This window comes from Protomyctophum parallelum, assembly GCF_964188405.1.
Source record: "Protomyctophum parallelum genome assembly, chromosome: 22".
Classification (NCBI taxonomy): domain Eukaryota; kingdom Metazoa; phylum Chordata; class Actinopteri; order Myctophiformes; family Myctophidae; genus Protomyctophum; species Protomyctophum parallelum.
Window position 1 is genome coordinate 23,685,510 of NC_139714.1, and position 27,540 is coordinate 23,713,049.

Sequence of the window (27,540 nt, forward strand, 5' to 3'; positions counted from 1 at the left end):
CTGCTGTTAATAAAAAAGATCAATCACAATCCCCCCTCCCCCTTATTGCCTGTGTTGATTTGATGAACCTATACGTTTCCTATTACTGTAAAGCACTTTGAACTGCACTCGCTGCCTGAAAAATGTGCTATATAAATAAAGATTGATTGATTGATTTCACATTTTACTGTATCTGCCTGCCTGTTTACCAATTGGAAACACAGAAGACACCATTTAAATATGCCAGGCAAGGCAATTCTACACCATTGTAAACTCCATTACTTTATTTTTTTATACAGCCCTTATACAAGGTATTTAACATTAAACCTTACTTCAGTGATGCCAAATTACAAGATAATCATTGTGTTTAAGAATAATGTCATTAAACAAAAGAGTTTTGAGTAACTTCGAGTAATAAGTACCAACAGTGAGACAGTAGACATTTGACCAATTTAACTTATGGGCAATAAATTAGGCCGAAGAATCAACACACAAAGGACATACAGTAATGACAAGAAACAGTTTTTTGTTAAGAAACTGGAATGGATCCACGCTGGTAAAATTCCAGCTACTGGAACCAGTCAACCATAATAAGAACTTCCAACCTAGATATGTGTGCAACAAAAGCATGGATAAAAAACCTGACTAGATAGAGGAAAGGGTCCCATTATACCCTAACTTATACTAGTGTCTATGAAGTCACTTCACCCCTTTTGCAAACAGATCTTATTTTAATGATGTTTGGGAGACAAGAAACACCTTTCTGGTGTTTTTATGTGGGTAATTTGTGTGTTTTTTTTTCTTTTTTCTTTTAGACATTTCAGTATTTCAAAGTGTCCATGGACTCCATGATGTCATGGATACTGGGCTCACTTCCTTCCTGGACTACAATTCCCATAATGCTTTGGTGCACTGCTCCTCCGTGGGGAGGGTTGTCTTACCAAAGATGGTTTATGTATGAAGATGGGGTCTATCTTATTAAAAAGTCTATCCCTAATAGAGTTGTAGAATGGCATTTCATTTTCCCTTAGATCACACAGACCACATAATCTATCCTCCTCAACCGTGCCTCCATATCTGCCTGTCTCAATATGCAGACCAAGAATGCCAGCTCTAATTTGGATCACATAAGGATTGTTTCTAATCGTTTTAAATATGTCCATTCATTTCAATATTAACATTCACATATTCTCATCTTAAATGTGTTACCGCCCACCTCACGCAGATATGGGAAGTAAAGCAAAGTTGGCCTCTCTTGCTAATTCTCCTCTTAGGCCCAGTGTCCATGACATCATGGAGTCCATCCATGGACACTTTGAAATACTAAAATATCTAAAAACACATTGTACCCATATAAAAACCCCAGGAAAGTGTTTCTTCACTTTCTTGTCTCACAAACATCATTAAAATAAGATTTAAGCCCTTTAAGTCCACAAACGTACAGAAATACAAACTATAAAACACCTGTAGAACCTCAGACTCTTTGTGTATTTTGAATGTGAACTGTATATGAAAAGGAAAGTAAATGAAAATAAATTATGGTCGGAATGTTTTCAGTCTAAAAACGAAAATTGCACTGTGCTCAATTATTGTTGTGCATTACACACGGGTAGAAGACAAGAGACGGGAGCAATTTCAACCATATCCTAACTCCTCAAGCGACAACTTTTCATCCGGAATGCGATGGCATGTGGAAAACACTAGACCAGATTGTTTTATTCAATTCATTAAAGCTATATCCCAGGTTATAGCATAAAACAAACGGTCTGAAATTATTGACAACTGCTTTCAGCTAGCTCCGCAAATCTACGCACTTTGGTTAAAGGTTTAAGACACATTTCCTGTAGTGTATATAAGAAAAGTGCATCACTTGTGTTTAGAATGTCATCCCTTTTGTTAAGTAGGTTACTTCTGTAACGTATGATGGTAACGCATCATGTAACGTATTGTCAAGGAATTTGGGGTGTTAAACATTTAAGAAACACTTCAAGGCGACCTTAGGGCTGGTCCGACCGCTCATTAGTCCAACCCATTACTAACCCTATACCCAAACCGTAACCCTAACCGCACGAGGAAACCGCTAGGAAACTAGCCAGTCACCCAAAATTTGAGAGGACCTGTGATGTCATGACATGCATTTTATTTGTATTTCATCTATTCATTTGGTCATTAAGGTCCACAGAATGAGAAGTCTGCTCTGCCGGAAACATCGCGATGGTGAATACCACACCATAGACACCAATATAAGGCAAACATTTGTGCATGTGACATGTCAAACTAGGGTGTTTTCATGATTCTGAATCCATTCCAAGCATTCGTTTTGCACGAAAAACACTCATTGGCCTAAAAATGAAGTCTATTCATTATAAATGTAAAATAAATTCAATTCTTATTTGAAAAAGATTACTCCTAAATCTCGAGGGTTACATTCTAAATAAACTAATATTTAAACACCTGATCTTGTGGAAAACTCAAAGTAAAATCACTTTGAATGAATGATTCAGAATCATGAAAAACCCCTAGTTTGACACATGCTACTTTATTTTGCTTTATATATTGGTTGTCTATGGTGTGGTATACAAACATGGCCATAACTTTCTTTTCGCGATGTTTCCGGCAGAGCAGACCTCTCATTCTGTGGACCATAATGACCAAGTGAATAGATAAAACACAAACAAAAAGTATGTCATGACATCACAGGTTAATCTCCATTCCTTGCGCTTTTGGGCCTGTGGCTCCCCGGCTGGTACAATACGGTGACGGCTCGGGTTTAGTCTGTCATTTTCATGTGTGTGTGTGTGTGGTCTCATAGGTAACCTCCCAGGCACAGAAGCAGTAGGCCGTGCACAGTGAGCAAGTAGAGGGAGAAAAGGAGAGGCGTGCGTTGGCGCGAGCAGAACGTCACGCGGAGCATCCGCACGAGTCCCGGGCCTCCTCTCCGACTCTGCGGAAAAACAACAAAAGTGAGAGACACCATTGTTACTAGAGCAGGGGTCCTCAACGTGTGGCCCCGTAGACCATTAGTGCATTACGTCCATGTGCGAAAATAAATATTTTATTTGACAGAAATAAGAAATGACCGACTGAAATGAAAAGTACTGTATGAATTCAAATAGACAGAGGTTCTCAAAATCAAAATTGGAGATGGCTAAATTGTGTTTGCCTTGAGGTCCTCATGTGACCACCGCGCTGACTTTAGGTGAGTTGCCCGTTCAAAACATATTAAATAAATAACGGTAGTGGGTCGCACACACACCAAGAAAATATTTATTTCATTTTTGAACAGGGACAAACGTTTCATCAGTGTGAAGGCTGGACAGCCGAAACGCTTGTCCCCGTTCAAAAATGAAATAAATATTTTGAACTGACGTATTGGTGTGTGCGACCCACAGTTTGCCTTGAGGTGCCTTCCCTCCAATGCAGGCTCCTCAAATTGGTCCCTGTACTAAAGTGGCGACATCACCACCACCACTCGGGGCAGCAGTGGCCCGGGGGTATAGTGCCTGGTAGAGCGGCCGGATGGGAACAGCGAGATTCCCAGTTCGATCCCGGACTCCCCCAGAGTTACTGTCGAGGTGTCCCTGTGCAAGACGCTGAACCCCTATTTGCTCCCGATGAGCAGGTCGAAGAGGAAACCAATGTTTCCTCCGCCCATTGGTGTATGAATGTGTGTGAAATTGAATGGGTGAATGTAATGCACAATCCAATTTGGATAAAAAGCGATATATAAATGCACTATTTATTTTAAAAAACTTACTCGAGTGACCACTCCTTCTGGTGGATCTATGAGGACAGCTGTTTCTGAGTGCTGTCCTTCACGTGCAGCTTGCCTGGTATAACTGATGACATCAAACAGACACAGTCATGAATGTATTTTTTTTTATTATAAATTTGTGTTTACTTTAGAGTTTAGACCAGTGGTTTTCAACCTTGATCATATCCATTATTTATTTGGCATTTGAGCCGCAGAGTACGGACCACCATTTGATGATATTTTGCATCGCAGGCCCAAAACTAAAGAATATTTTGTTGTCATTGGATGAGATTTTGTCCACAATTCCATTCTGTATTGATGTGGTACCATAGGAGAGACAATAGGCAAACTATCAAAATAAGAAATTATTTTACATGCCAATTGTGTAGACTAGATTGTGAAAATTAAGTAGCCTAATGCAGGTGTTTAATTTAACTCTTATCTATAAGGGTCCAATTGGTTACCAACTCTCCCATCATTTAGCTGCGGACCACCTGGAACCCTCTCAATGACTAGTTGAAAACCACTGGTTTAGACAGATAATTGACTATATTCATATTCACACAGTGGCTGTTTTGCTCTTGGGGTATGAAGTAAAAGCACAATGGCTATCATCTGGGTTTCTGTGATGTAAAATGATGATAGTCTCTTACCTTTTTAGAAGATCCTGTGAGGCCATTAGTTGCTCCTCGATTAACATCCTCTGTTGCATCTCCTCATCCAGCCTGACGGAGGGAAATTAAAGTTTACTTTGTTTCTAAGAAAGCACATGCAAATGGTAAGTCCAGTGTGACTGTAACATGGAAGTAGGACTACTAGTCCATCCTCTTCTGAATTCCAAATTTCCAATACCCAAAATCTCGGCCACTCTAGCGTGGCAGTGTTACAGTGTTCACAGGGTGGTCACATATTTCGGCGGGTCACCAATTTCACCGCAACACCACCATGCTAGAGTGAACGAGTGTGAGTGAGTGAACAAAGTGGAGCAGACGTAGAATACGCACATCGACAGGCTGGGTGCTGGGCTAAAAGAAACTTCAGTGGATTGGATGGAGCCCGCACACCATGGTAATAGCAAGACGTGGCCAAAAAGTGGCCAAGATTTTGGGGTATTGGAATTTGGCTTTAATGATCAGTTACCTCCTCTGCAGCTCTTTCACCTCAGCCATGTAGGTATGGCCCTCTAGGGAGCTACTGCGCTCCTGTGGGGCCCCGGGTGCGCTGTCCACTTCCTCCGTCCCCTGGAGCAAAATTACGACAGTAAATCAGGCTACACACATTCACCCCGCGCTGCTTATGGAACTCGGCTCCGCCTCGTTCGCCGTCGTGCCGATAATCGCGGTAAAGCACAGCCTCTTGTGTAATATTGTAATATCTCTCCTCCGCTCCATTCCGCACTGGGGATAGCACAGGCCTCGCATGTGCAATTGTGCATAAATAATATACTACTGTGTGTACTGTGATATGGATTCCCCTGAGTCTGCAATAAAGAATCAATCAATCAATCAATCAATCAATATAAAATCTATTTAAAAAAAAGAAAATAGGTGTTTTTATATATCTACTCACACTCCATGGACAACGATGTTCTGATGTTTTACCTGTCTCTGATAGTGCTCCTGTAGAAGTTTGGGTGTAGGAGCCTGAGCTTCCTCCAACATGGCGGTGAGCTGCCGTAGCTGTTGGTCACGCTCTGAGAGCGTGACGAGAGTCTGCTGCTTCAGCTGTTCTGCCTGAGCCGACCAGTCAGCACGCTCCAGCCTGCAACGAGACCAAATGTCAAATGTTTAACCTCGACAGGCTGCTTCGGTGAAGTGATCAGTGACATAATAATGAGAGCATCGTTTCTCACTGGAGCGTTTTGATGTCCTGACTGCCCGCCTCCACCATGTTCTCCAGTTGCCGTATGATGCTCAACATCTCCCCGGCTTTTGTCCTCTCCTCAAACAACTCCTGGCTGACTTTGATCAGCTCTCCCGCTCCCAGTCGAGCCAGCTCTGACTTCTTCCTCTGGAGCTCTGAGGTTTGTTGCTGTAGCTGTTCCAGCTGCAAGGTAAAACACCCAGAGAAAAAAACAAAACATACAGGTGATGGAAGCCCTCCAATAAGCGTTCAAATTAATGTAGCTATGTCGAACTGTAGAGTTGCTATGAATGTAGTGAATTTGCCTACCGGTACCTATAGCAGCAGGTGGTAAAAGTTCAGAAGACGTCTCTTACCAGTCTTTCCCTATCATTCTGCAGGGCTTGTAGTGCGTTCTTCAAGCCCCACACTTCTCCGGTGGAGCCTCCCGGGCTGCTATGCGCCGACGGTGGTGGGGCCACCGCCTTGCTCATCTCGTCCAGCCGAAGGCTCAGCTCCTGGGCCTCGTTTATCGCCTGGTCCCTGCTGTCCTGGAGGGAGGCCATGGCCATCCCAAACGACTGGTTCTCTGCTCGCAGCTCGGCCGTCACTTCCCTCTCCCCCACCAGCTTCTGCTCGATCACCATCAGGTCTCGGGCCAACTCCGCCACCCTCTCCACAGCGCTCTCCGACTCGGTCCGCATCACGCCTCCCTCCCAGCGCAGCTCCGCCAGCTCTTTGGCCTTGGAGGCCTGCTCCTCCCTCTGGTGCTGCATCCTGTGCTCCAGGGCCTCCACCTGCTCCCTGGCGACCTGCAGCTGCTCCCTCAGCTTCTCCACCTCCGCCCCCGGGGCGTCTCTCGTCTGCTGCTGGACCCTGACGCCCCCGCCGTCGGCACTTTGACTGAGGGTCTCCCTCTCCACCCTGCCCGGTGCGGCCCCCCCTGCCTCTGCATCCCCCCCGTCTCCTCCTCCTCCGCCGAGGTTCTTCACGCGAGCCTCCAGGGCGTTGCGCTCGCTCTCCAGCGAGGCGATGCGCTCTCGCTGCGTGGCCAGGAGCCTCCGGTGCTGCGACTCCTTCATGCCGAGGACCTGGTTGAGCTCCTCGCGGTAGCCGTGCAGCTGGGCCGCCAGCTTGGCCTTCTCGGCGTACAGGTCGTCTCTCTGGACGAGCAGCGAGCGCAGCTCCACTTTCAGGCTGTTGTTCTCCGCCGCGGCCTCCTGGATCAGAGTGTCCTTCTCCACCATCACCTGAGAGTGCAGAAGAGACCCAGTGTTTAGGCCATATATGGGCAACTGGCGGCCCGGGGGGGTGCATACGACTAGTCATTGGTTAGACATGGGTTAAGGTTAGGTTTAGGTGTGCTGCCCCGTGGGAGGTTAGGGTTAGGGTGAGGGTTTGAGATAGGTTGTAGTTGTAGGACTAATGACTGGTCTAACCAATGACTAGTCTAAATCAAATATCAGAATACAGAGTCTAAATTTGTAGCTAAAATGTTAGTCTTTTTTATGTCCAATGTATTTGTATTTAGTTTATAAAGTTAACATAACTGTAATTAAAGGCATTTGAAATAAAATAAAAATGTTGCTTTTCAGGATTCCAATTGAAAAATAGCAAAAGATTATTCAGGATTTGAATTCAAATAATAGCAAAAAATAGCCCATCTACAAGCTCAATGTGACGCGTTTTGAGCTTGTAGATCGGCTATTTTCTGCTACAACAGTACCGGTAATATGCAATTTGGCCCTCTGGGGTGAGTGTGGACATATAGTGGCCATCGTCAAAGTTGCCCACACCTGGTTTAAGCGACTAAAACTATATGACGAAAAATGTCTACTGCCTTTTCACTAAATAAAAACTAAGCTACGATGACTAAAGCCAAGACTAAATATACTGATAATTCCGTCAACGAATAAAAACTAGACTATATATTAAATATTAGAGAGGGTCTAGTTGAGAAGAGATACAGTAGAACTGAAAGTCTTTTAAAAAAAGAATTCATCCCACGATTTTGTAAGCAATTTTCAATTATCTAATGTAATCCTGGGCTCTACACTCCCTCAAGTGACAAGTCGTTTTATGCTTGGTTGCCCTCTAAAATAGCCGATCTACAAACTCTTGTGAGCATTAAATTTAGTCTGTAACCACTTTATGTAAGTGTGTTTAGTGTTCTCCTAAATGGCTGAAAGCTACAGTAGATGAATGATTTTAAGGATGGCTTGTAGCTAATGTTAGCTACGGTTAATACAATACACCCGATTAATTTAGAACAGCGACGACACCACAGCCATGCAGTTCTGAAAACAATGCACAACAATTCGGCACATACTGTAGTGTAATGCAGTGTGACAGAACATTGTTATTATCCAGGTTTTTTACCTGCAGGTGTTTCTCTTCCAGCTGTTTGTACATGTTGAGAACACGATCTCTATCGTCCTGCAGAGAGGCCATGGCCCTCGTAAAGGAGCCCAGTCTGTCTTTACTGTGGTTGCCCTCTTCTTTCACCTTCTGTAGCTTGGCCTCCAGATCTCGCAGGTCCTCTCTCCTCTGCTCCAACTCCGTTTCTGCTAGCTGTGCCCTGCTGTCAGCATCTCTTCTAGCCTCCTCTGCAGCCTGGGGGGGGAAACAAACAAACTGTGAGGAGGAACAAACTGTGACAAACAGTTGCTGCAGAAATATATTGTTGCAGAAATAACATCGTACATATATTGCAAATAAAACTAACCTGAGTGACAGCCTGCTCCTTCTCCCCGAGCAACTCCACCTCTCTCCTCTCCTTCTCGCTCAGCTCCGTCTGCAGGCTCTCTGTCAGGGCCTTGGAGGAGCGCAGGTCCGTCTCCAGCTGCTCCACGGTCAGACACAGCCTCCTCTCCTCGGCCTCCCTCTCCCTCAGCTCCGTCCTGGCCCGGTCGGCTTCACCCTGAAGCCTCCCGACCGCCTCCTCCAGAGCCCGGACCCTGTTACGGAGCCCCGCCGCCTCGCTCTCCAGGGTGCTGGCTTCAGCCCGCATGCTCTGGATTTGGGCCATCGCTTGCTTAAGCTTCCCCGTCTTCTCCTCCAGCGCAGCGATGGTTTCTCGTGATTTCTTCTCCTCTTCTTCCATCCTGAGCGCCCGATCTTGGTCTACTTTCTGCAGTCTATAATGAAAGATGTCGATTAAATGGTAAATGGTGCATTTATATAGCGCCTTTATCCAAGGCCCATTACATAGATTGTGCATTACATTCACCCATTACATTCACCCATTCACACACACACACATTCATACACCGATGGCAGCGGAAACCATGCAAGCCACAAAACCAGCACATCAGGAGCAATTAGAGGTTCAGTGTCAAGGACACTTCGACACTACAGTAACTCTGGGGGAGTCCGGGTTCGAACTGGCAACCTTGCGGTTACCATCCAGCCACTCTACCCCTGAGCCACCGCCGCCCGATTAGTGTCAACATCTGATATATATGTTAGAACAAACGCACACCAAGGTTGGGCGATATGCAATTTTTTTTCAACCGCCCATCGTCTGACAAATATTCGCCGATTAACGATGTATTCGTGTCATAAAAGTAAAGTGAGAACAGCTCACTGCAGGTCGCAAAAAAGCCAGATCTACAAGCTCTCAAGGCGCTGCGTCCTGCCTGTTTTTGCAGCTCCGTTCGCTAGGCGTTGAGAGCTTGTAGATCAGTCTGTTTTCTGCAGACTGCAGCGCAGCTGCGCAGCCAGGGTAACTTGCTCCCTTGCCTCCCCGCACCGGTCAGTCGGAGGCTCGGAGCAGCGGAGCCCACAAGCTGCTGCGGCCGGGCTGCTGCTGATCTACAAGCTCTCAAGGCATCGTGTCCTGCCTGTTTTTGCAGTGCCGTTCGCTACGCGTTGAGAGCTTGTAGATATGTCTATTTTTGCAGCGCTGGTGTCGGTGTTCGTTCACGTTGTCAATAAAAATAACTTAGATTACAGGCGGATATGAAGTTCAATCAGTGGGTTGCAGCACCAGTAGGGGCTACACGCTAAGCTAACGCTAAGCTAAGCGCTATTATGATCCCCGAGCACTAGTACGAGCACTATACACTAACACTAGTAGACAGTTTTTTTATTTCCCCCCCCCCCCCCCCCGACTTCACGGGTGAGGCATTGGGATTGTGATGAGACACGAGACAGCAGTGTGCATTCTGTTGTGACTGTATATTATTAAACTGCATGGGTCTGGACTCCGGAGCTTAAACAACATGTAGGCTACAGCCTCCCTCAGCTCCCAGGCTCCCAGCCTTTACTTTGGCTGGCGGCTGCCGTAAGTGCCGTGCCCCGGTGCCCGATGCTGCTGAGTGCGGGGACTGTGGGAGCATACATTATAACGGAGGAGGTGATTTCCACCCGGCCGCTGTTACTACTTTGCTGGGCCAAATTGATTCACATGTTGCTCACACTTTACAGGTTAATTGGGCTAAATCGTCCCGAGAAATCGCCTAATAAAAATATTCTGCGATTGGAGTCGTATATTCGCGATTGACGATGTATTCGTATCGTCACCCAACCCTAACGCACACATACATGCTCATGCACACACACGTGGTTTGGGCTCTTTACCGGTCCACTGAAAGCTGTAGTTCCTCCTTCTGTGTAGTTTCTTTCTGCAGCTGTTCGGCCAGCTCCTTGGCCCGTGTCTCGGTCTCACGTACTTCAGACTCCTTCCCCTGGAGGGTGCTGTTGAAGCGGGTCTCCCACTGCCGGATTTCATCCAGCACCCGGTCCCGGTCATCCTGCAGTCAGGGTTGTCACAATTAGTACATACTCGTCTAAATCGCAATTATTTGAGGAATTATTTGTGTGACAATTAATCATCAACTTAAATACGTGATCGTAACAGCCCTACCTGCAGTGAGGACATGCAGCGTGAAAAGGCGGCCAGCCTGGCCAGGGATTCGTCCAGTCGCGCCTGCATCTCCTGGGCTTGTCTCTCGGCGCTCCTGGCCATGTTCCTGGCCTCCAACGTGGCCTCCTCTTCCTTTTCCCTCTCTCGGTAAGCGTCCTCCAGCCTCAGCTCCACCTGCTTGAGCTCGGCCCCCAGCCTGAATCTCACGGAGTCCAAGGTCTGCTCCGCCTCAGCCTTTATGGACGCCTCCCGTTGCAGCGCCGCCTGTTCAGAAGCCGTCTTCTCGGCCAGGGCCTGGCTGGCTTGTTTCTGGGCGTCCTCCAGCTGGGATTTGCAGCCCACCAGGTCGGCCTCAGTCCTCTTCATTCCCTCCAGGGCCTTAGAGGTTTCCGCATGGGAAGATTCCAGCTCTCGGTGGAGCTCGTCGCGGGCTAGCTGCAATGCCTTGGCTTCCCTGCCCAGTTCACTGATCCTCTCCTGATATCTGATGCAGTCCTTCTGCATCTGACGTACTTCCAGTTGCTTTTCCCTCAGCAGTTCCTCCAGCTGACGCGCTCGGCTCTGGCTGCCCTCGCGGACCCTCTGAGCCGACTTGAGCTGTTGCTCCAACTCTCTTTGCTTGCCGGACTCTGCCTCCGCCTCGTCCCTCTCTCTCTGTGCCTGCCTCTTGTCCTCTTCTAGTCGTGCTGCTCTGTCCCTTTCTCTCAGCGTCTCGGCCTCCAGGTCAGCGCAGCCTCTCTCCAACCTCTCCACTTCCCTCTGGAGCTCAGCCAAGCGCTCTCGGCTCTCTGTCGACTCTTGCTGGTAGCCAGCGATGCTGCCGTTGAGCTGGGCCAATTGGTTCATCAGACGCTCCTCCAGGTCATCTTTCTCGCTCTCGAGGCTACTGCGGAGCTCTTTAAAATGGGCTTCCCGTTTAGACAGTTCCTCCACGAAGCTCTGCTCTTTGTCTTTGCTCTCTTGGAGGCATTGCTGCAGAGAGTTCACAAGGCTCTGCTCCGTCTCTTTACACTCCTGGAGTTGCTTTTGTAGTGAGCCCAGTTCAGCCTTGAGTGTGGCCTCCTGTTCCTGTCTAAGCTCTCTCTCTGCACTAAATTCTGCCTCCATCTCCCTGATTTTACCATCCAAACCAATCTGGTTACCTTCAGTTGTTTCCGTTGGCCTCTCCTCGGTAGACTGCGACGGTGTTTCGGGTGCAGATAGTGCAACTACTTCCTCAAATGGTGCTTCTCGCTCTATAGCCTCAGGCTGTTCTTCAGAATTACTCGCAAGTTCATCGTGGGAAATTTCAGCCATGACACTGCTTGCTTGCTGGGCAACAACAGACTCTTCCACGACAACTTCAGAGCTTGAGGATGTAGGTGAAATTTGCCTATTTTTTTCTACCTCTTGGGCAAGTTCTTCCTTCAACTCGGCAACCTGTTGCTGTAAACAGTCCCTTTCAGCTTTTATCGAATCCAAATCAGCATTCAAAGTTTCCAGCTCCTCCCGAAGTCTTTCAAGCTCAGGTTTCAGTGTCCTGTCATCTCTTCTGACTGCCTTCTTTTCCTCCACTTCCCTAAGCCTTTCATTTTCCTCCTCCAACTCCATTATTTTCTGCTGCTTCGTTTTAGCGAACTTTCTCATTTTATCTTTAATTGAATCCACTTCTTTCTGCGCCTCCTCTGCCCGCTGTTCTGCTCCTTGCCTCACCACCTCGTGAGCCCTCACTCTGGCTGCCAGCTCCTGTCTCTCCTGTCTGGCTGCTTCCAGGACGCGTCTCACACGCTCTGCTTCGTCGCTCACATTTTCATAGGACTTGAGGAGAGTCTCATACTCGTCCTTCATGCCCTGGACTTTATCATCATGTTCTTTGCCGTTCCTGGCGGCTTCTTCCTTGACAAACTCGGCGTCTCTCTTGCAAGCATCTTTCTCCGTTATTATGCCTTCCATTGCCAACTTGAGGCTTTCACAGGACGACCCTAGGCTTTGGTTCTCAAGTAAGGTACGGTCGACCTCTTCGATCAACTTAACTCGCTCTACCCTCAACTTCTCTAGCTCACACTCTTTGAGGTCCACATTCTGCTGCAGCTCAGCGATGAGTTTCTCCGTAGAGGCCAGTGCCTCTTTCTGGGCCTTGCTTTCTTTGAGGGCCTCTTTGCGGGAGATCAGAGCGGCCTGAAGTTTCCGCTGAAGCTGCTGGACCTTGGCCTCATTGTCCTTTTCTCCCTGTTGTTGTTGAACCACAGCCTCGAGGCTCAGCACCTTTTCCTGCTCGGCCGCCACCCCTTCCTGTAGGGAAGATATGAGTTGGTCCTTCTCAGCCACTGTGTCCTGCACGGAGCGAAGGAGTGTGTTCTGCTCACCAAGCTGCTGACTCAGCTCCGTTATCTCTCCGTTCTTGTTGTCGAGGAACCGTTTGAATTCCTCCACTTCAGCCTGCAGACTTACGACGGAGGCCTCTGCAGACATCGCTCCAGCTGCAGCCTCCACCTGCATTTTCAAGGATTCCGCATGAGACTCTGCCTGGCAACACTTCTCCCTTAGAGCGTCGATCTCCTCCAAAAGAACGTCAATCTGCTTTTCCTTCGCTTTTTGGGATTCCAACTCCTGGCCCAGGTCGATGAGCTCGGCTTCCTTCTGTGAGAGACTGGCCTGGGTCTGCTGCAGCTGACCCTCCAGCTGTTTGCACGTCATCTGCACAGCTTGATGCTCCTCTGTGAGAGTTTGCAGACGCACATCTTTTTCTACAGAGGGGCCCGGGGGCTGCTCCACGGGAGGAGGTTCCTCACACTGCGGTGGTGCTGAATCGCTTTCACTGAAATCCACCCAGTCCTCTTGGACCCAGTCACCCGCTGATGGCTTCTCCTGTTGTGTTCCAGTGAGAGCCGCCGTCTGTTGGATAGGTAAAGCCTCCTTCTCTACGATTACATCTCTCTGCGCCTGCCGTTCCTCTAGTTCTCTCAGTTTGGTTACAAGAGATTCCCGCTCGCCGTCCTGCTTCTCAAAACGTTCCAGAAGCTCATTGTGTTCTTCCTTCTGCTGTTTCAGCTGTTCCCGGTGGTGCCTGTCCTTCTCTTTGGCCTTGCGAATGGTTTCCTTACGAGCTTGCTGGGCTTCGAGGAGCTTCTTCTGTAGCGTTTCACACTCTGCCTCTAGAGAGGCTATGCGGGATTGTAACTCTGTCATTTCTGCATTGTCAGTCTGTTGAGCGTCTTCACTTAGCTTTTTGTTCTGGACAAGGGTTTCAGCCATAGCCTGTTCCTGTTTGCCGATTCTCTGCTCAAGACTCCTGACTGCTTCTTCTTTGGACCTCAAAGTTTCCCTTACTTTCTCGAGAACAGTCTCCATTTCCTGAATATCCTTTGCTCTCTGTTTTTCTACGGCAGGTGTATTCATAGGAGTCTCCACTGTTGCTTTGCCATCATCTTGCCCTTTCCAGTTCTTGGCCTTCTCCTCAAAATCAGCCACTTTCTTTATGAGTTCTTTGCGTTGTACAAGCGCTGCCTGACATTTCTTCTTCAAGCTTGCAAGCTGGGTTGTAAGATCCTCCTTGTCCTTTCTCAAAGTAACAAGCTCATATAAATCTACCGGGCCCTCATCCTTCACTTCCTGTTGCACTGATCGGACATTCTCTAGTTCCGATATTTGCTCCTTCAGCTTCTTCACCTCACTGCTGATCATAAACTTTTCCTCTCCCGCCTGAAGAAGCTTGGCAGACATGCCGTCATTCAACTCCATCATCTCTTGGTCTTTCTGCATCACACGATGCTGTAGCTCACTGATCTCAGAGTCTTTCTCTGACAAAGACGTGTTGTTCAGGTCCGTCGTCTGCGAGTATTCCAGCAGGCTATTCTCCGTGTCCTGGAGTTTACGCTCCAGTTCGGAGGAGAGCAACTCCCCGTCCTCCAGCTGTGCACTCAGCATCCTGGCGTGGCCCTCCTGTTCAGAAAGGGCTTGCTGGACCGCGTCGAGGTCACTCTGCAGGGCCTCGATCCTCTGCTCCTTGGTTTGGCTTTCAGCATTCAAGATTTTTAACTGTTCTTCTAAAAGGTGCATTTCAACGCGTTTCTCCTCCACAGAGGAGGCACACTGTTGGGAGAGTTTATGCGCCTCCTCTTTAGCTTCACCAAGCTCCTCCTTTACGTTCTGGACCATGGATTCCATCTCTTCTCTGACAGCTACCAGCAGCTGCTTTTCTTCTTCGAGGCTATGGATTTTCTCTTGCGACTCGGTCGACGTCTCCCTCAGCCTCTGGAGTTCAGCCATAAGCTCGCTGTACCTCTTCTGGAGCTCGTCCGCTAACGCCTGGGCAAAGACTTGGCCCGAGGGGAAGCCGGAGTCAGTGGTGGAGGCATCCTGAGCGGTCAGCTGAACATGCACGGTTTCTCGGATGACAACGGAGGAAGAGGATACCTGAACGGCAGACGTCTCCTGCTCCATGCTGGTCTCCTCCCACGACTGCAGCTGTAGCTGGCCAAAGTCCTGAGTCACGGAGGGCCACTCCTGGCTGCATTCCTGGTTCACCGCTTCCAGCAGGGTCCAGCTGCTGTGGGCCACTTCCGAGTCACTGCTGGTGACCATCTCGTCCGAGGAGGCTCCCTTGGACTCTCCGGGAGGTGACTCGGACTGGCGTCCGATGAGCTCTGGGCTGCTCTCGTTGTCGGCACAGGCAGAGGTGTCCTCGGCCAGCAGGGTGGTCTCCTCTTCTGGGGCGTCCTCCACGAGGTCAGGCAAGGCCAGTGGACTGTCACGGGAGGCACTGGTAGCATCAGGATCCTGCTCTGGAGTCTGGTCACCAACGTCTTCTGTTGCACCCTCGGCGCTTTGCTCTTTAGCCAGCGAGAGGCATTCGTTCAAGGCAGCCAGCTCATTTTCTTTCTCCAACAACCGCTGCTCCAAGGCCAAGATTTGTGCTGAGGAAGTCGACAAAAATAAAGAGAAGACAAATCAGTGTTTGTTGTGACAAATGAGCTTTAGCTCCTTTCAATTCAAACATGATCACGATCATCTGTTCTGTTGTGTATTATGGTCTTTATGCCTTTTAATCTGACTGGCCTTGGCAAAACAATGTCTTCTTAACAGTTTGACTGCGGAAAACGATTTATCAGACTTTTAATCAACCCCCCTTCACTGCCGAGATTGTTGTATTACCTTTAGAGCATACGCTGAATTATTTGGGCTTTTAATCCGCGAAAATCCAGCAAAAAAAGCTCCCCTGGTTTGTTGTGATCCGATCGTACCATCCACCATCTTGGTGCACCCGGAAGACGCACACAAGACCCGTCTCCATGAGGCGTTGTACCCCATTCAGTTGCATTGGCCTCAATTTCCCAGAAGCCCTAGCAGCCCACAGCATGTGACGATTTCCGGTTTTTTTATCACAACAGATGCGCCTACTCTCTTTCTCCGCGGCGAAGAAGAATTTTCTTTTTTTTGTTTACATTACGGCGGATTAAACACATAAAACAAAACTCGCGTATGTCCGATATGGCAGCGACATTAACCTGGAGTAATCCATTCAAAGCACGGAAACTGTTAATAGAGGATGTGTGACTGCATTTATAATTTGGAGGGAGATGAATGCATCAAAACAGAATCTTTATTTTACAGTTTTATTTTTAAGTGTGAGTGTGTACATGATTAGATTTTAGTATGCTGTGCCATAAATTAAATTATTGGATAGGAGGAGGATGACATTGTGGACATTGTAATAGTATGCAGGATGTTAGTACTACTAATCACGTAATGTTTGCTCACAGAATGTTTGTTCAAAGGCTTCTGGGAGCAAACAATTTCTCAATTCTCTGTCAGACCAAATCCAAAAGTGCTGCTCGATGACACCAAAATCCTTTTCTGTCTTGTTACGAGAATTGGGGGTTACAGTCTCCCTTGAAGTCATATTTCTTTACCTTTTGCAGCATCAGACGATTCCGGCACTGCTGGTTCAATCACATCCTGTCCCAGAGGTTCAGACAACTAGGGGGAAAGAAAAAGGTCAACATGTGAGCTACTTCTGAACACAGAAGCTGTTGACACACCGACTATGACTCATCATTCCTCACAATGAACTTCCTGGTGTAGGGTGGACAGAAAGAACACAGAACTGACGATAGGATAGCGATTTTGCAATGTCGGGCTGTCCGCTGTTACAATGCAAGACCACAGTGTGTCCCAGACTCCCAGCACCATCAGGTGTATAGGGCTGTCACAAATACCAATTTAAGTTGATGATTAATTGTCACACAAATAATTGCAATTAACGATTTAATTGTCATTTTTGCAATGTACATTGGAACGTTACAATTTGTATGTCTGTTTGCCTTTTAGGCTTCGTAATTACAAATTGCACAGGACAGATATGACAAATAATTGAAAACTGAACTGAAAGATATTTTCTTTTACTTTCCAAATGTTTGAAAATGTATGGACATTTTTCAACTTGGAAATGATTGACGATTACCTGACAAATAAGTGTGACAGGCCTACAGGTGCACACAGTGCTGTCTATCGGATCTACAGTCCCAACAGGGATTTACGTTTTAAAACTGAATTTTTCTTTATGGCTGGGGAGGTCACACAGCATCGGCCGTAGCCAAAGCACCGTCATTTCGTCTGTCTCCTCCTGACAAGACAACAAAGTAGACAAAGTGTTGTGGGTGTGCTGAAATAGCCTAATTGACGGTCTGAACAAACGGTGTCTCTTTCACCCCAGGAGGAAACACACCATGGTGTAACACATGAGGGAAATTCCTGAAGTTCTGAGTTCTTATTATGGTGTGACATTATAGTCAGAGAGGCACTAGTAATAAAACACTGTTCGTCAGATTGCTCATTTTACACTGAGCTGCACGGCAATGGCAGCAGAAACATTATCGCATTTATTAGGTATTCAATGCTTTTGTTTTCAATAACTCCAACATTTAGCTAAAATCAGGCTAATGTAGACACAGGATTTTAGAAACTCATTATAGAGAAGTTAGGGTTTGCAGTTTAGCTTTGCAGAGATGACTGAGGCTTCACTCACACCTTTCGATCTAGCATACAACATTGATGCATGCTAGATGTATGAGACTTTACTGATGCAAGCTCCCAATGAAATTCCAATGGAAGTCACAACATTTGTTGTACGGCTTTCGGCTGTGTTTCGACTGTCCCCCTTCATACAACAAAAATGTTGTGTCAAACCATGTGACCTCTGAGCTTGCATCAGTAAACAAGTCTCATGAATCCGCAATACATCAATCTGTTGTGAAGGTATGAGTCAGGCCAAAGACTGTGCCGTTTCACTTAGCAGTGGTTCTCAAAGTGGGGTCCCCCAGTTGTCCTTGAGAGGGTGCCGGGGAGTCCTTGGCAAAATGTGTTAAGCCATTTAGACCTGAGGCTGATTCTACAAATGTCTTCTAAATCCTGACAGTTTTCTGAAAAAGTGTCAGTGGTTCTCAAACATTTTCACGTCAAGGACCCCCAAAAATATATGTAATTGGCTGCCGACTCCCATCTGAAAATATGTTGTTCCAGGGACCCCCCCAGAAGCAAAGATTTGAGTTAAAAACACTGAAAGAATATATATAAGATTTGCGCCACATTTTCACAATCTTTCAAAAATATATAATGACATAATGCTTAAAACACCAAAAGGGGTTCCCGTACAGAATGGGTTTTAGAATCTAAATCAGTTTACTCATTTTAAACCTATGTACTGTAAATCAGCTATTTGTGAGATTGTAGATCTGCTGTTTTCAAATGTAAAAAAGAAAGAAAAAAGTGAATATTTTTGAAACATTTTAACATGGAGATCCCTGGCACAAAATATTTTCTGCTGGTCGTTCGCAACAAATACATATTAATTAGGGGTCCTTGACATGAAAACGTTTGAGAACCACTGATTTAAAGAAAATAAAACAAAGTGCTCACATGACTAATGAATGATTACCCCCCAAACTATCATGTTTAATTGCTTGCTTACTACTAACCGTTCCAATATGCTGCTCCAGGTGTTGTATCTTGGCAACGGCCTCCTCACATTCCGTTGTTCTTCTATCCAGTTGCTCTGGAAAAAGAAAAGCTCATTCAACCTTGATGTCACATCACCTCGGCATATGGCTTAAGGGGACCATTTACTCTAGGGGACTAGAGTAAATGGTTAGAATTCCTTAACAGTAAAAGAAACTAGGACTAGCGGACATCAAAAACCCAGGTGTGTGGGTGATTCTCTTACCCTGAAGGACCTCCATGCTGAAAGTGACTTGGGCACAGCGCTCCTCATATTCACCCCGCTCCTCCCTCAGCCTCGTCAGTCGGGCCTCCAGGGACTGCAGAGTTCCCAGGAACAGGGAGAGATCGGTCGGGACGGGGCTTTCTTCTTCCTCCTCTGCTAAATGAACGTCCTCCAAAGCCAGGGCATGGAGGCTTCTCCATACCTTGGCTAAGGTTTCGGCCCTCTCCTGACTCTGTCCCTGCTCTTCTCTAAGAGAGGCCATCTCGTTCTGCAACTCATCGACGTCCACCGTCTCCCTCTCCGTGTTCTCCTGGACGGCATGGGCGGCCGCCTGCTCAAACTTCTCATTCACAGAAGCGAGCTCCCTCTCGAGCCGTGCGATTTCCATCCCGTCTCTCTCCGACGCGTCGCGGCTCGCTTGGACGGCCGCAAACTCGGCCTCTTTCACTGACTCAAGCTCTCTCTCCAACCTGGCGACTTCTTCCATCGTTTCTTTCTCAAAAGCCTCGCCTCTAGTGATGAACGCTGCCTGTTCTGCCTCTCTCGTGCTGGTCATATCTCTCAACTGCATGGCTACCTCGGCATTCCCTCCTTCTAAGAATTCTTTTTGGGCTCTGAGCGTTTCTAGCTCTGCTTCAGTGCGGGTGGCTCGTTGGGCCCACTTCTGCTGGTCCTCTTCCCTCTGCCGGGCAGCCTCGGCCAGCTCTGCTTCAGCGCGTGTGGCCCGTTGGGCCCACTTCTGCTGGTCCTCTTCCCTCTGCCCGGCAGCCTCGGCCAGCTCTGCTTCAGCGCGTGTGGCCCGTTGGGCCCACTTCTGCTGGTCCTCTTCCCTCTGCCCGGCAGCCTCGGCCAGCTCTGCTTCAGCGCGTGTGGCCCGTTGGGCCCACTTCTGCTGGTCCTCTTCCCTCTGCCTGGCAGCCTCGGCCAGCTCTGCTTCAGCGCGTGTGGCCCGTTGGGCCCACTTCTGCTGGTCCTCTTCCCTCTGCCCGGCAGCCTCGGCCAGCTCTGCTTCAGCGCGTGTGGCCCGTTGGGCCCACTTCTGCTGGTCCTCTTCCCTCTGCCCGGCAGCCTCGGCCAGCTCCTGCTCCATCAGGCGGAACTGGGCAGTTAGGATCTAGAGATAAGAAGTGAAGAAATGTGGGCGTAAGTGGGTGTGAGATGGGTGGTTGAGCCAAACGATGCTTATTGCGGCCAAAGCCGCAATTTTGGTTATTGCAAATTGTGGCTCTAGCCGCAAATTGCAACACCAGATTTTTCATAATGGGTTGAATCTAGAGTTGCAACACCAGCCAATGACAGCCCATACATCCAAACTCACTAACATTGTAGCTGTACAAAAAGTTTGAATCATCCTCTTTCTATCTGCAAATTGTTTGTTTCATAAACATCCACCATAGACATTACGGTATGAGCTGCTTTCTGTGTCAAGAAATTACATGCAGGTGATTATTTTTCTGCGGTGGAGTTTGGAATGAACCCTTTTTTTTTTTTTCAATAATGCAACCTCCTGCTGCCTCCTACATTATGTGAAACTTCAAAACAGATGGTATGAGGGGCCATTGAGTGGTTACCTACGAGTGCTTCCAAACTCAAACACAAATCACCTGTACGGAATTTGGCAGAAAGTAGCTTAGAACAGAAAGGGGATACGAACTCAAGCTTTTCATACAGCTGCAATGTTGGCGAGTTTAATGTCGTTTTAATAATATCAGATAGGACCTTTGATGTGTGGGCTTTCAATAGCTGGTGTTACAACTCTGGACTCAACCCATTATAAAAAAAAATCTAGTGTTGCAAATTGCGGCTAAAGGCCATCTAGATTGAGAAGCGAGGGGGGCACGCCAGTCAGAGTTGTATTACTTTCATCAGCCCCGTATTGATTACAGTCGGCTATAGAGCCCCCTACCAGGGCCCAGGAAATTATTCTCCGTTTATTTTCCTCATAGACATTTCAAAAAGTATTTATTTAAAGACGTTTACGCCGCGGACAAAGCCAACTCGAGTCGTGACAACTCATGACAACAAACACAATATTTTGGACCAAACAAATAATTACAAAGAAGAAAAAAACGGCAGGTTACAACACTTTTTTTGTTGATTTTCTTTCTGTAATTATTTGTTTGGTCCAAAATATTGTGTTTGTTGTTATGAGTTGTCACGACTCGAGTTGGCCTTGTCCGCGGCGTAACCGTCTTTAAAAAAATACTTTTTGAAATGTCTATGGGAAAAATGCATTGGGAATCATTTCTTGGGCCTGGCGTCGTCAAGAAAGGGGGCGGGACTGTGATGCTCTAGTCCCGCACCCTTTCTTGACGACTTGACACTAGAGTCTATAGTGTCAAGTTCAGCGATTTAATTGTCAACGTGGCATCCGGTCGGATGGGATGAGATCTGCACCTGCTTCTGTTGATCGGCACTGTTGAGCTCCTGCTGCAGCATTTCCACAACTTGGGAGCGTGAGCGCACGGCTTCCTCCAGCTCCTCACACCGCCGCTGGGATGTTTGCAGTGCCTGGGGAAACGTACAGGAGTCAATAGTTTGATGACAATTCAATTCAAAGGAGCTTTATTGGCATGAGAAAACATACGTTCACATAATACACATGTGTCAAAATATAATAAAAAACGTTTAAAATGGGGAAAGTATATACAGTTGGAGGGCGGTACAGCATTGTGTAAACAGAGCTATGTCACATTGTGTCGATATATACATGTTATACAGGGTATAAAGCTTTTTGAAACAAATAGCAATTTTCACATTGCAGCATTTTCTCTCAAGACTATTTAAATAGCATATGACAAACCCCCCCCCCCCCCCCCCCCAAAATAATCATATTTTAACTGGGGACTCCCCTGTCCTGACAAGCACTCAGAGTCTGAATTATAGGAGCTGAGGCATTACATTTAGTTTGACTTTGTTCCACAGATAAATATTATGCAATGCGAGGCGTTGTGAGCTTGTAGAATGTCTATTTTCACAATTTGTCTGTTTCTTTCTTCTTATTTGCTGATGCTTCGATTTTTATAGCGTAGTTTGGTTGATTACTTTTGATGCAGTCATTTTTTTTCAGTAAATCTTCTTTTTTGTCGTTATTAAAAAAGGTCACTTCACTGTCATCTGGGGGGACCCCAAGATCACGACCAACAGGTTGACAACCACTGTATTAAGGAACGGACTCTTATATCAATCACAACATTGAACGACAACAATAATACTGATCAGCTTCAAATGCTACTGAAATGTGGCACCTGCTGGAGCTCAGTGTCGCCGTGAGATTGCATGGTGACCCTCAGCAGTTCGTCCTCATGTTTCTGGACCTGCTCCTGGAAACGCACGTCCTTCTCAAACACGACGGTCTGCAGCGCTCTCAGCTACGTTAAGGGCACAACCACAACACCCTCCAGTCAGTCAGAACGCTTTTTTAAAACACTCAAAACCTTTGAAAACTATTCTCAGGTGTCAGGATTATTTATGGTTACCTGCTCGGCGTGAACCGTTTCTTTTTCTTGAAGGAGCTGCTGCGTGGTGTTGAGGTGTTCCTGGAGAGCCCTGCTGTTGGCCTCCTCCTCCGACAACTTGCTTCTCAGCTCCTCCTCTACGGCGCCACCAGATCCTGTAAAAGAGCCGTCTGGGCTCTGATGGAAACAGGACAGATGTATAACGCACAAAAACAAACCGTGATATCTACGGCACAAACGCAAGGTTGTACATACGGGGTTGTTTTTGACTGGGTTTTTTATTGCTCAATGGAATAACTTACAGATATTCCTTCTTGTCCTTTCAACTCGGATATCTGTCTGGTGAGAGAAACCATCTTGGCTTTGGCCTGCAGTTTCAGTTTGGTGAAGCGAGTCTCTGCGGTTTCTTTTTCATCCTGCGAACATTCAACAAAACATCATTAAAAAAGACAACCTCAAACTTGAACGCTACAACACCATACCTATTCGCCAACAATAGCATATCTATAAGCTCACAATGAGGCACATGGGGGGGGGGGGGGTTAAGATATTTTGGGGGCTTTTTCTGCCTTTATTGGATGGTGTACACTGTACAGTATGGTGACAGGAAATGGGGAGAGAGATGGGGGGTGAAACCGGCATAGGTCGCCGGGATCGGGAGTCGAACCCGCAACACACCAATCAGGTTGGCTTAGCAGCCTAGGTGCCCGGACTGCTACACTAGCCGCCCGGACTGCTACACTAGCCGCCCGGGTATGTGGCACATTGTTGTGCGCTTGTAGATCTGCCATTTTAAATTCATGTTTGCACCAGAATAGAGATGCTAGAAAATGCATAAGAACGTGCACAAAAAACCCTTGCCTTGAGCTGTGCATCTTTGTTGACCAGATCGGCATCTCTCTGGGCCAGCTGGCCGTCCTTCTCTCTAATGAGCTCTTTCAGCTGGACCACCAGCTGTTCCATGTGGGCCAGCCTCTCCAGGGCTTCCTCTGACACCGCTGGGTTCTGCTCCTCCCCTGGAAGTACCCGAGGCACCAGTCCGTCCTGCCAAGGCAGCACACACGCACACAGGAATACAATGATAGCAACTTCATCAGCCACTTAAAGGGATTGTGACATTAAAAAAAAGGTTTTGGAATTGTTCTTGTTTTTTTTAGGTTTTCTAATCTCAATTGCACCCAAAAAACATGAACTTTTAACATTCAGTAGATTTTCTGTGATCTGGGGTTTTCTGGCTCAAACAGGTGCTCTGATTTGCCGGCAGTAAGTGACATCACTTACTGCAAATCCCATATATGTCAATGGGATTTGCCAGCAGATGTCACTGTTTCACTGTGTTGCCTGTTTTCATTGTAGCTCAAAAGGCCCAAAAAAACCCAAAGAAAACTTCAGACCACATAAAATCCACTGAATGTTCAAAGTTCAGGTTTTTTTAGTGTAATTGAGGTCATAAAACCTAAAAGAAAAAAGAAAAAGAAAAATAAATGAAAATGAATGTCATAAAACCTTTAAGGTTGAGGGATAGGCCAGAGAAACTTAACACACAAATAATAATCGATGAATTGTTCCTGAGGGTCAAATTCAAAAATGTCTTTCTTTAAGATAAGACAAAAAGGTGAAAATACTGCTGTCCAAAGGCTCTGATTGATGGATTAATCTTTCTTAATCCATCAACGTCAGTCACGCAAATAGCCCTAATCCTAATGGATCCACCTGTGATTATTGAAGGAATTATGCATCTGGTACCACTACCAGACTACAATGCACCACAAGCGTCCAAATAGATCACATCTTGAATTAACAAATTCAAATCTGCAACTTGCAGTCAATGTGGTAGATTTGTAGAGTGTCTGGTCAATAAAGAGGATGTTAAGATGTAGTGTGTCCTATCATTAAGGAGGACGTTTTGCATGTCTGCTCCCACCTGTGGATCTCCATCTGGGGGCTCTTCTCCAGACAGCTCCTGGAGGACCGTGGCCAGACGACTCAACATCTGTGGGAGAACAAAACAAAGCTGTGAGTCCTGAATGCAGGCTGGCGGCACGGCTTAGGTCGGGACTCGTTTGTGTGTCATTCAAGTAAGTATCCCTTCTTTGTTTTATAACTACAAAAAAAAATCTAAAATTCTAAAATTCTCACAATGCGTTACATCACACAACGCTTGTAGATCAGCTATTTTCACTAGTTTGGGTCCCAGGGAGAAATCACATTTCTAAAACAGTTGGGAACCCCTGGTTTAGATTACACATTTTGTCCTTGCTATACTGCTTTTTATTAAGAGGATAGTTGGGTGGCGCTGCTGGCCTGTGGCAAAACTGTGAAATCCATGTTGAAAATGAATATTTTACTGACATTGAGGATACATTGTGAGGCCAATTTCACTAAAAAAGAAAGAAAACAATTATTAGAACTGTGTCATAACAGTAGGAAAATGGTAGACCTATTATCCAGCTGATCAGCTCAGAGGATTTGTGGTTACGGTGGGTGGTCCAGCCAGGTCATACTCCAAACATCCAAATAGAAATGCCCTATATGATCGTGTTAAACGACGTTGAACTCACCAACATTTCAGCTGTACGGAAACTTTCGGAACGCTTCTAAGGAATTCCGTGCCGGGGATAATCTTTGAGGGGTGCTAGCCCCACCTATGCACAGCTGTGTATGTAGGTGTGTTTGAGCACGTGTTTGTAGCACGGAATGTGATGATTTGATTGGCTGATGATTATGGTGTATGGTGATAAGAGCACCCCTCACTTCACACAAGTGTGATTTTTTCCTAATTGATGGAGTTCGGCTTTTCGGAAGCGCTCGTCAGATAATTTGCACATAATGCGCGAAGCGGCAGCGCGTTGGGTTATTGAAAACGAGTGCTTCCATCCAAACTCCAACATTTCAAATTTCTTAACAGATTGTAGTAGCTCATGTCTACGGTGGACATTTAAGAAACAAACACTTTGCAGATAGAAAGTGGATAGTTCAAGCTTTCTGTACAGCTGCAATGTTGGCGAGTTTAATGTCGTATAATACAATCAGATTGGACTTTTCCGTTTGGCTGTCAATGACTGGTGTAGTGGTGTTGCAACGTGCAACTCCCTGCGACGCATGTCCAGGAGGTGCACATCATGGTACTGACCTCACGCTACAGAAACAGGAGATCTCCTGCCCCATTAGGCCTATAAATGGCTCAGGAACCATTTTTTATTAAACTGGACATGTTCATTTAGGGCTGGGTGGTAATAGGCATGGAATAACATTTACTGTGTAATTTGAGGCACTGCATCCTGGACTGGTGGACTTGTTCATAATATAAATACTTGAAGGGGTAAAGCACTGGTAAGGTAAGTGCAATAGCAGCCATCATCATGGTCTTAAATGTATTACTATCCCGGACGGTTTAGCTCAACCGTCTGGGCACCTAGGCTGCTGAGCCAGCCTGACGGCGTGCCACGGGTTCGACTCCCGATCCCGACGTCCTTTGCCGTGTGTCTTCCCCCCCCCCCCATCTCTCTCCCCATTTCCTGTCAATCTACTTTCAACCTATCAATAAAGGCAGAAAAAGCCCCCAAAAAATATATCTTTAAATGTATTACTAGAACATATTTCACATATAGTCCAGACAGAAGGTATGACGTTTATTGTGCAAAACTGCAATAAAATAAATACAAACTCTTTTCTCAACTTCCATCTCTGAAAAACACACCATAAAATCATGCTGCAGAAAGTGAAATAAACACAGCTTCAAGTACAGCAGAAGAAAAAGCAAAACAAAGAAACAAGGTCTCCTGGTCAGCGCATGCAGAACAAATTCCATACCAAAGAAAATGCATACATTCTACTACAGTTTACACAGCCCACCCCAACTTTTGTTTATCTAAAAAGTAAAAACATACATAAACTTTAAGACCATGAATTCAACAAAAAACATATTTTATGAATATCCATTTCAACAAATCAGAATACAAAATCTTAGCCTGTAGTTTTCTCTGACTTCCAACATGGCTGGCTGCCTGTAATGTGCAATTGTGTTGTATATTTGTAGGCAGCTATGGTTGATGTTTGTTGATGATATAATATGAGCAATGTATCATCAGCAACAACACTAAAATGGTCTCCTACCTAATGGATCTTGCAAACAAGTCACTCGACTGTTTGAGTGTGTACAGTAACTACAGTATGCTTGTTTTATGCCACCTATCCCTGGCTGACACTGACAGCCATTACAAAAACATCATATTTATAGGCCTCTTCTATTGGGACTGTTTATGTTACTGAAATTCCCCAAACTGTGTGCAGTGAATCCAAAACCCACTGGGTCGAGTTAAACCGGACGACTTGTCCCGAACCTCTCACAACATCAGACACTCAACTGCGGCTGCGTCATTATAGTTTGTGTGACGTCCATGTTAGATTAAATCATGACTCTCCTTTCATAGATAAGATAACAATAAATAACGACACGTTTGTCTTCAGGACAGGTGTATCCAGCGTGCATAAATAAGGCTTCACGAACGACTTTGCAGGGCAGTGGTCGTGGAGGTACAGACTAAACTTCACCAACCCTGGCTTACTCGCTACTCTCTCTCCTCGCAGCCTTGCTAAAACAAGCTACACAACAACTCTGCAAAACACAAGAAACAGCTCACAAACAAACCGAACCCGGCGTGTCTGTGTCATTGAATGAATTCAAATGTGTAACCTTTACAGAAATAAGGTTTGACCAACCTGTGCGAGTGTCTGTCCAGTAAACGGCTGTCTTTTATGATCTGCTTTTGGATGGATGTGTGTGACTGACTGTGTGTGCAAAGCCTACAGTAGCCACATCACCAGCAAACATCCCGGAAACAGAGTCCTGCCCTGCACCGATTGGACAGGCTGGTTTGCTGCGTAACGAAATGGTGCGTTCACACGGGCAGATGAAACGATGCAAAGACGCGTTGTGACCCTGTGAGTTGATTTGTAGCAGCTATACGTGCATCGTTGCGTCTTTGCAACGTCATGTCGCTGGCTTCCTATTGACAATGAATCGGACCCGGATCGGAGCACTGATGCTGAGCCCCTTTGAGCAGTAAATTGAAATATAAAACCATTTTTATTTCCTCTCCGACTCCCAGAGAGAGTAAACCGAAGGGAACGTACGTGCGCACAAAAGGGGAAACATCCATGATGTGCATGAATATATTTGCTACAACAATATTTGACCGCTAAACTTGTGACATTGATAAGGATGGTGGTGGTGGGACCTGGTCAAAGAAGAGGAGTAAATGTGGTGATCCACAGTGTCGGGCAGTTAGCGAGGAGTGTGCTGCTGCTCGCCCACTACACCGCGCTGACGGTGGTCTTCGTGGGTCGCGTGGGACGGTGGACGTGGGAGGCGATCAACTGGATCGAGCTGTGTGCGCGCTACGCCGTGTCGTTCTTTGACGGCGTCTCCAGGTGTTTG

At 46.5% G+C, this 27,540-nt stretch overlaps 1 protein-coding gene across 1 annotated transcript; it reads right to left on the reverse strand.

The window, feature by feature from the left end:
* Positions 1 to 796: 796 nt before the first annotated feature.
* golgb1 (golgin B1) lies at positions 797 to 26,929 on the reverse strand. The gene is made up of 21 exons (XM_083794599.1): positions 26,823 to 26,929; positions 24,025 to 24,093; positions 22,962 to 23,144; positions 22,403 to 22,516; positions 22,122 to 22,277; positions 21,891 to 22,013; positions 21,040 to 21,153; positions 18,643 to 19,756; positions 18,398 to 18,474; positions 16,334 to 16,400; positions 10,443 to 15,337; positions 10,157 to 10,329; positions 8,301 to 8,712; positions 7,955 to 8,188; positions 5,953 to 6,825; positions 5,586 to 5,779; positions 5,335 to 5,494; positions 4,874 to 4,974; positions 4,387 to 4,458; positions 3,737 to 3,818; positions 797 to 2,923 (listed from the first exon to the last, which is right to left on the reverse strand). The coding sequence occupies exons 2-21, from the start codon at positions 24,091 to 24,093 to the stop codon at positions 2,786 to 2,788; spliced, it is 9,351 nt and encodes a 3,116-aa protein (XP_083650725.1). The 5' UTR covers positions 26,823 to 26,929; the 3' UTR covers positions 797 to 2,785.
* Between the last annotated feature and the right edge of the window lie 611 nt (positions 26,930 to 27,540).

What these genes read in the sequence shown, in the direction of transcription:
- golgb1 (XM_083794599.1), bottom strand. Translation starts at nt 24,093, where the DNA reads ATGTTGAGTCGTCTGGCCACGGTCCTCCAGGAGCTGTCTGGAGAAGAG. An exon ending in GTGCCGATCAACAGAAGCAG is followed by an intron (nt 19,757 to 21,039) that starts GTGCAGATCTCA and finishes TCTTATCTCTAG; the next exon opens with ATCCTAACTGCCCAGTTCCG. An exon ending in ATCGTCTGATGCTGCAAAAG is followed by an intron (nt 15,338 to 16,333) that starts GTAAAGAAATAT and finishes CGACTTCCTCAG; the next exon opens with CACAAATCTTGGCCTTGGAG.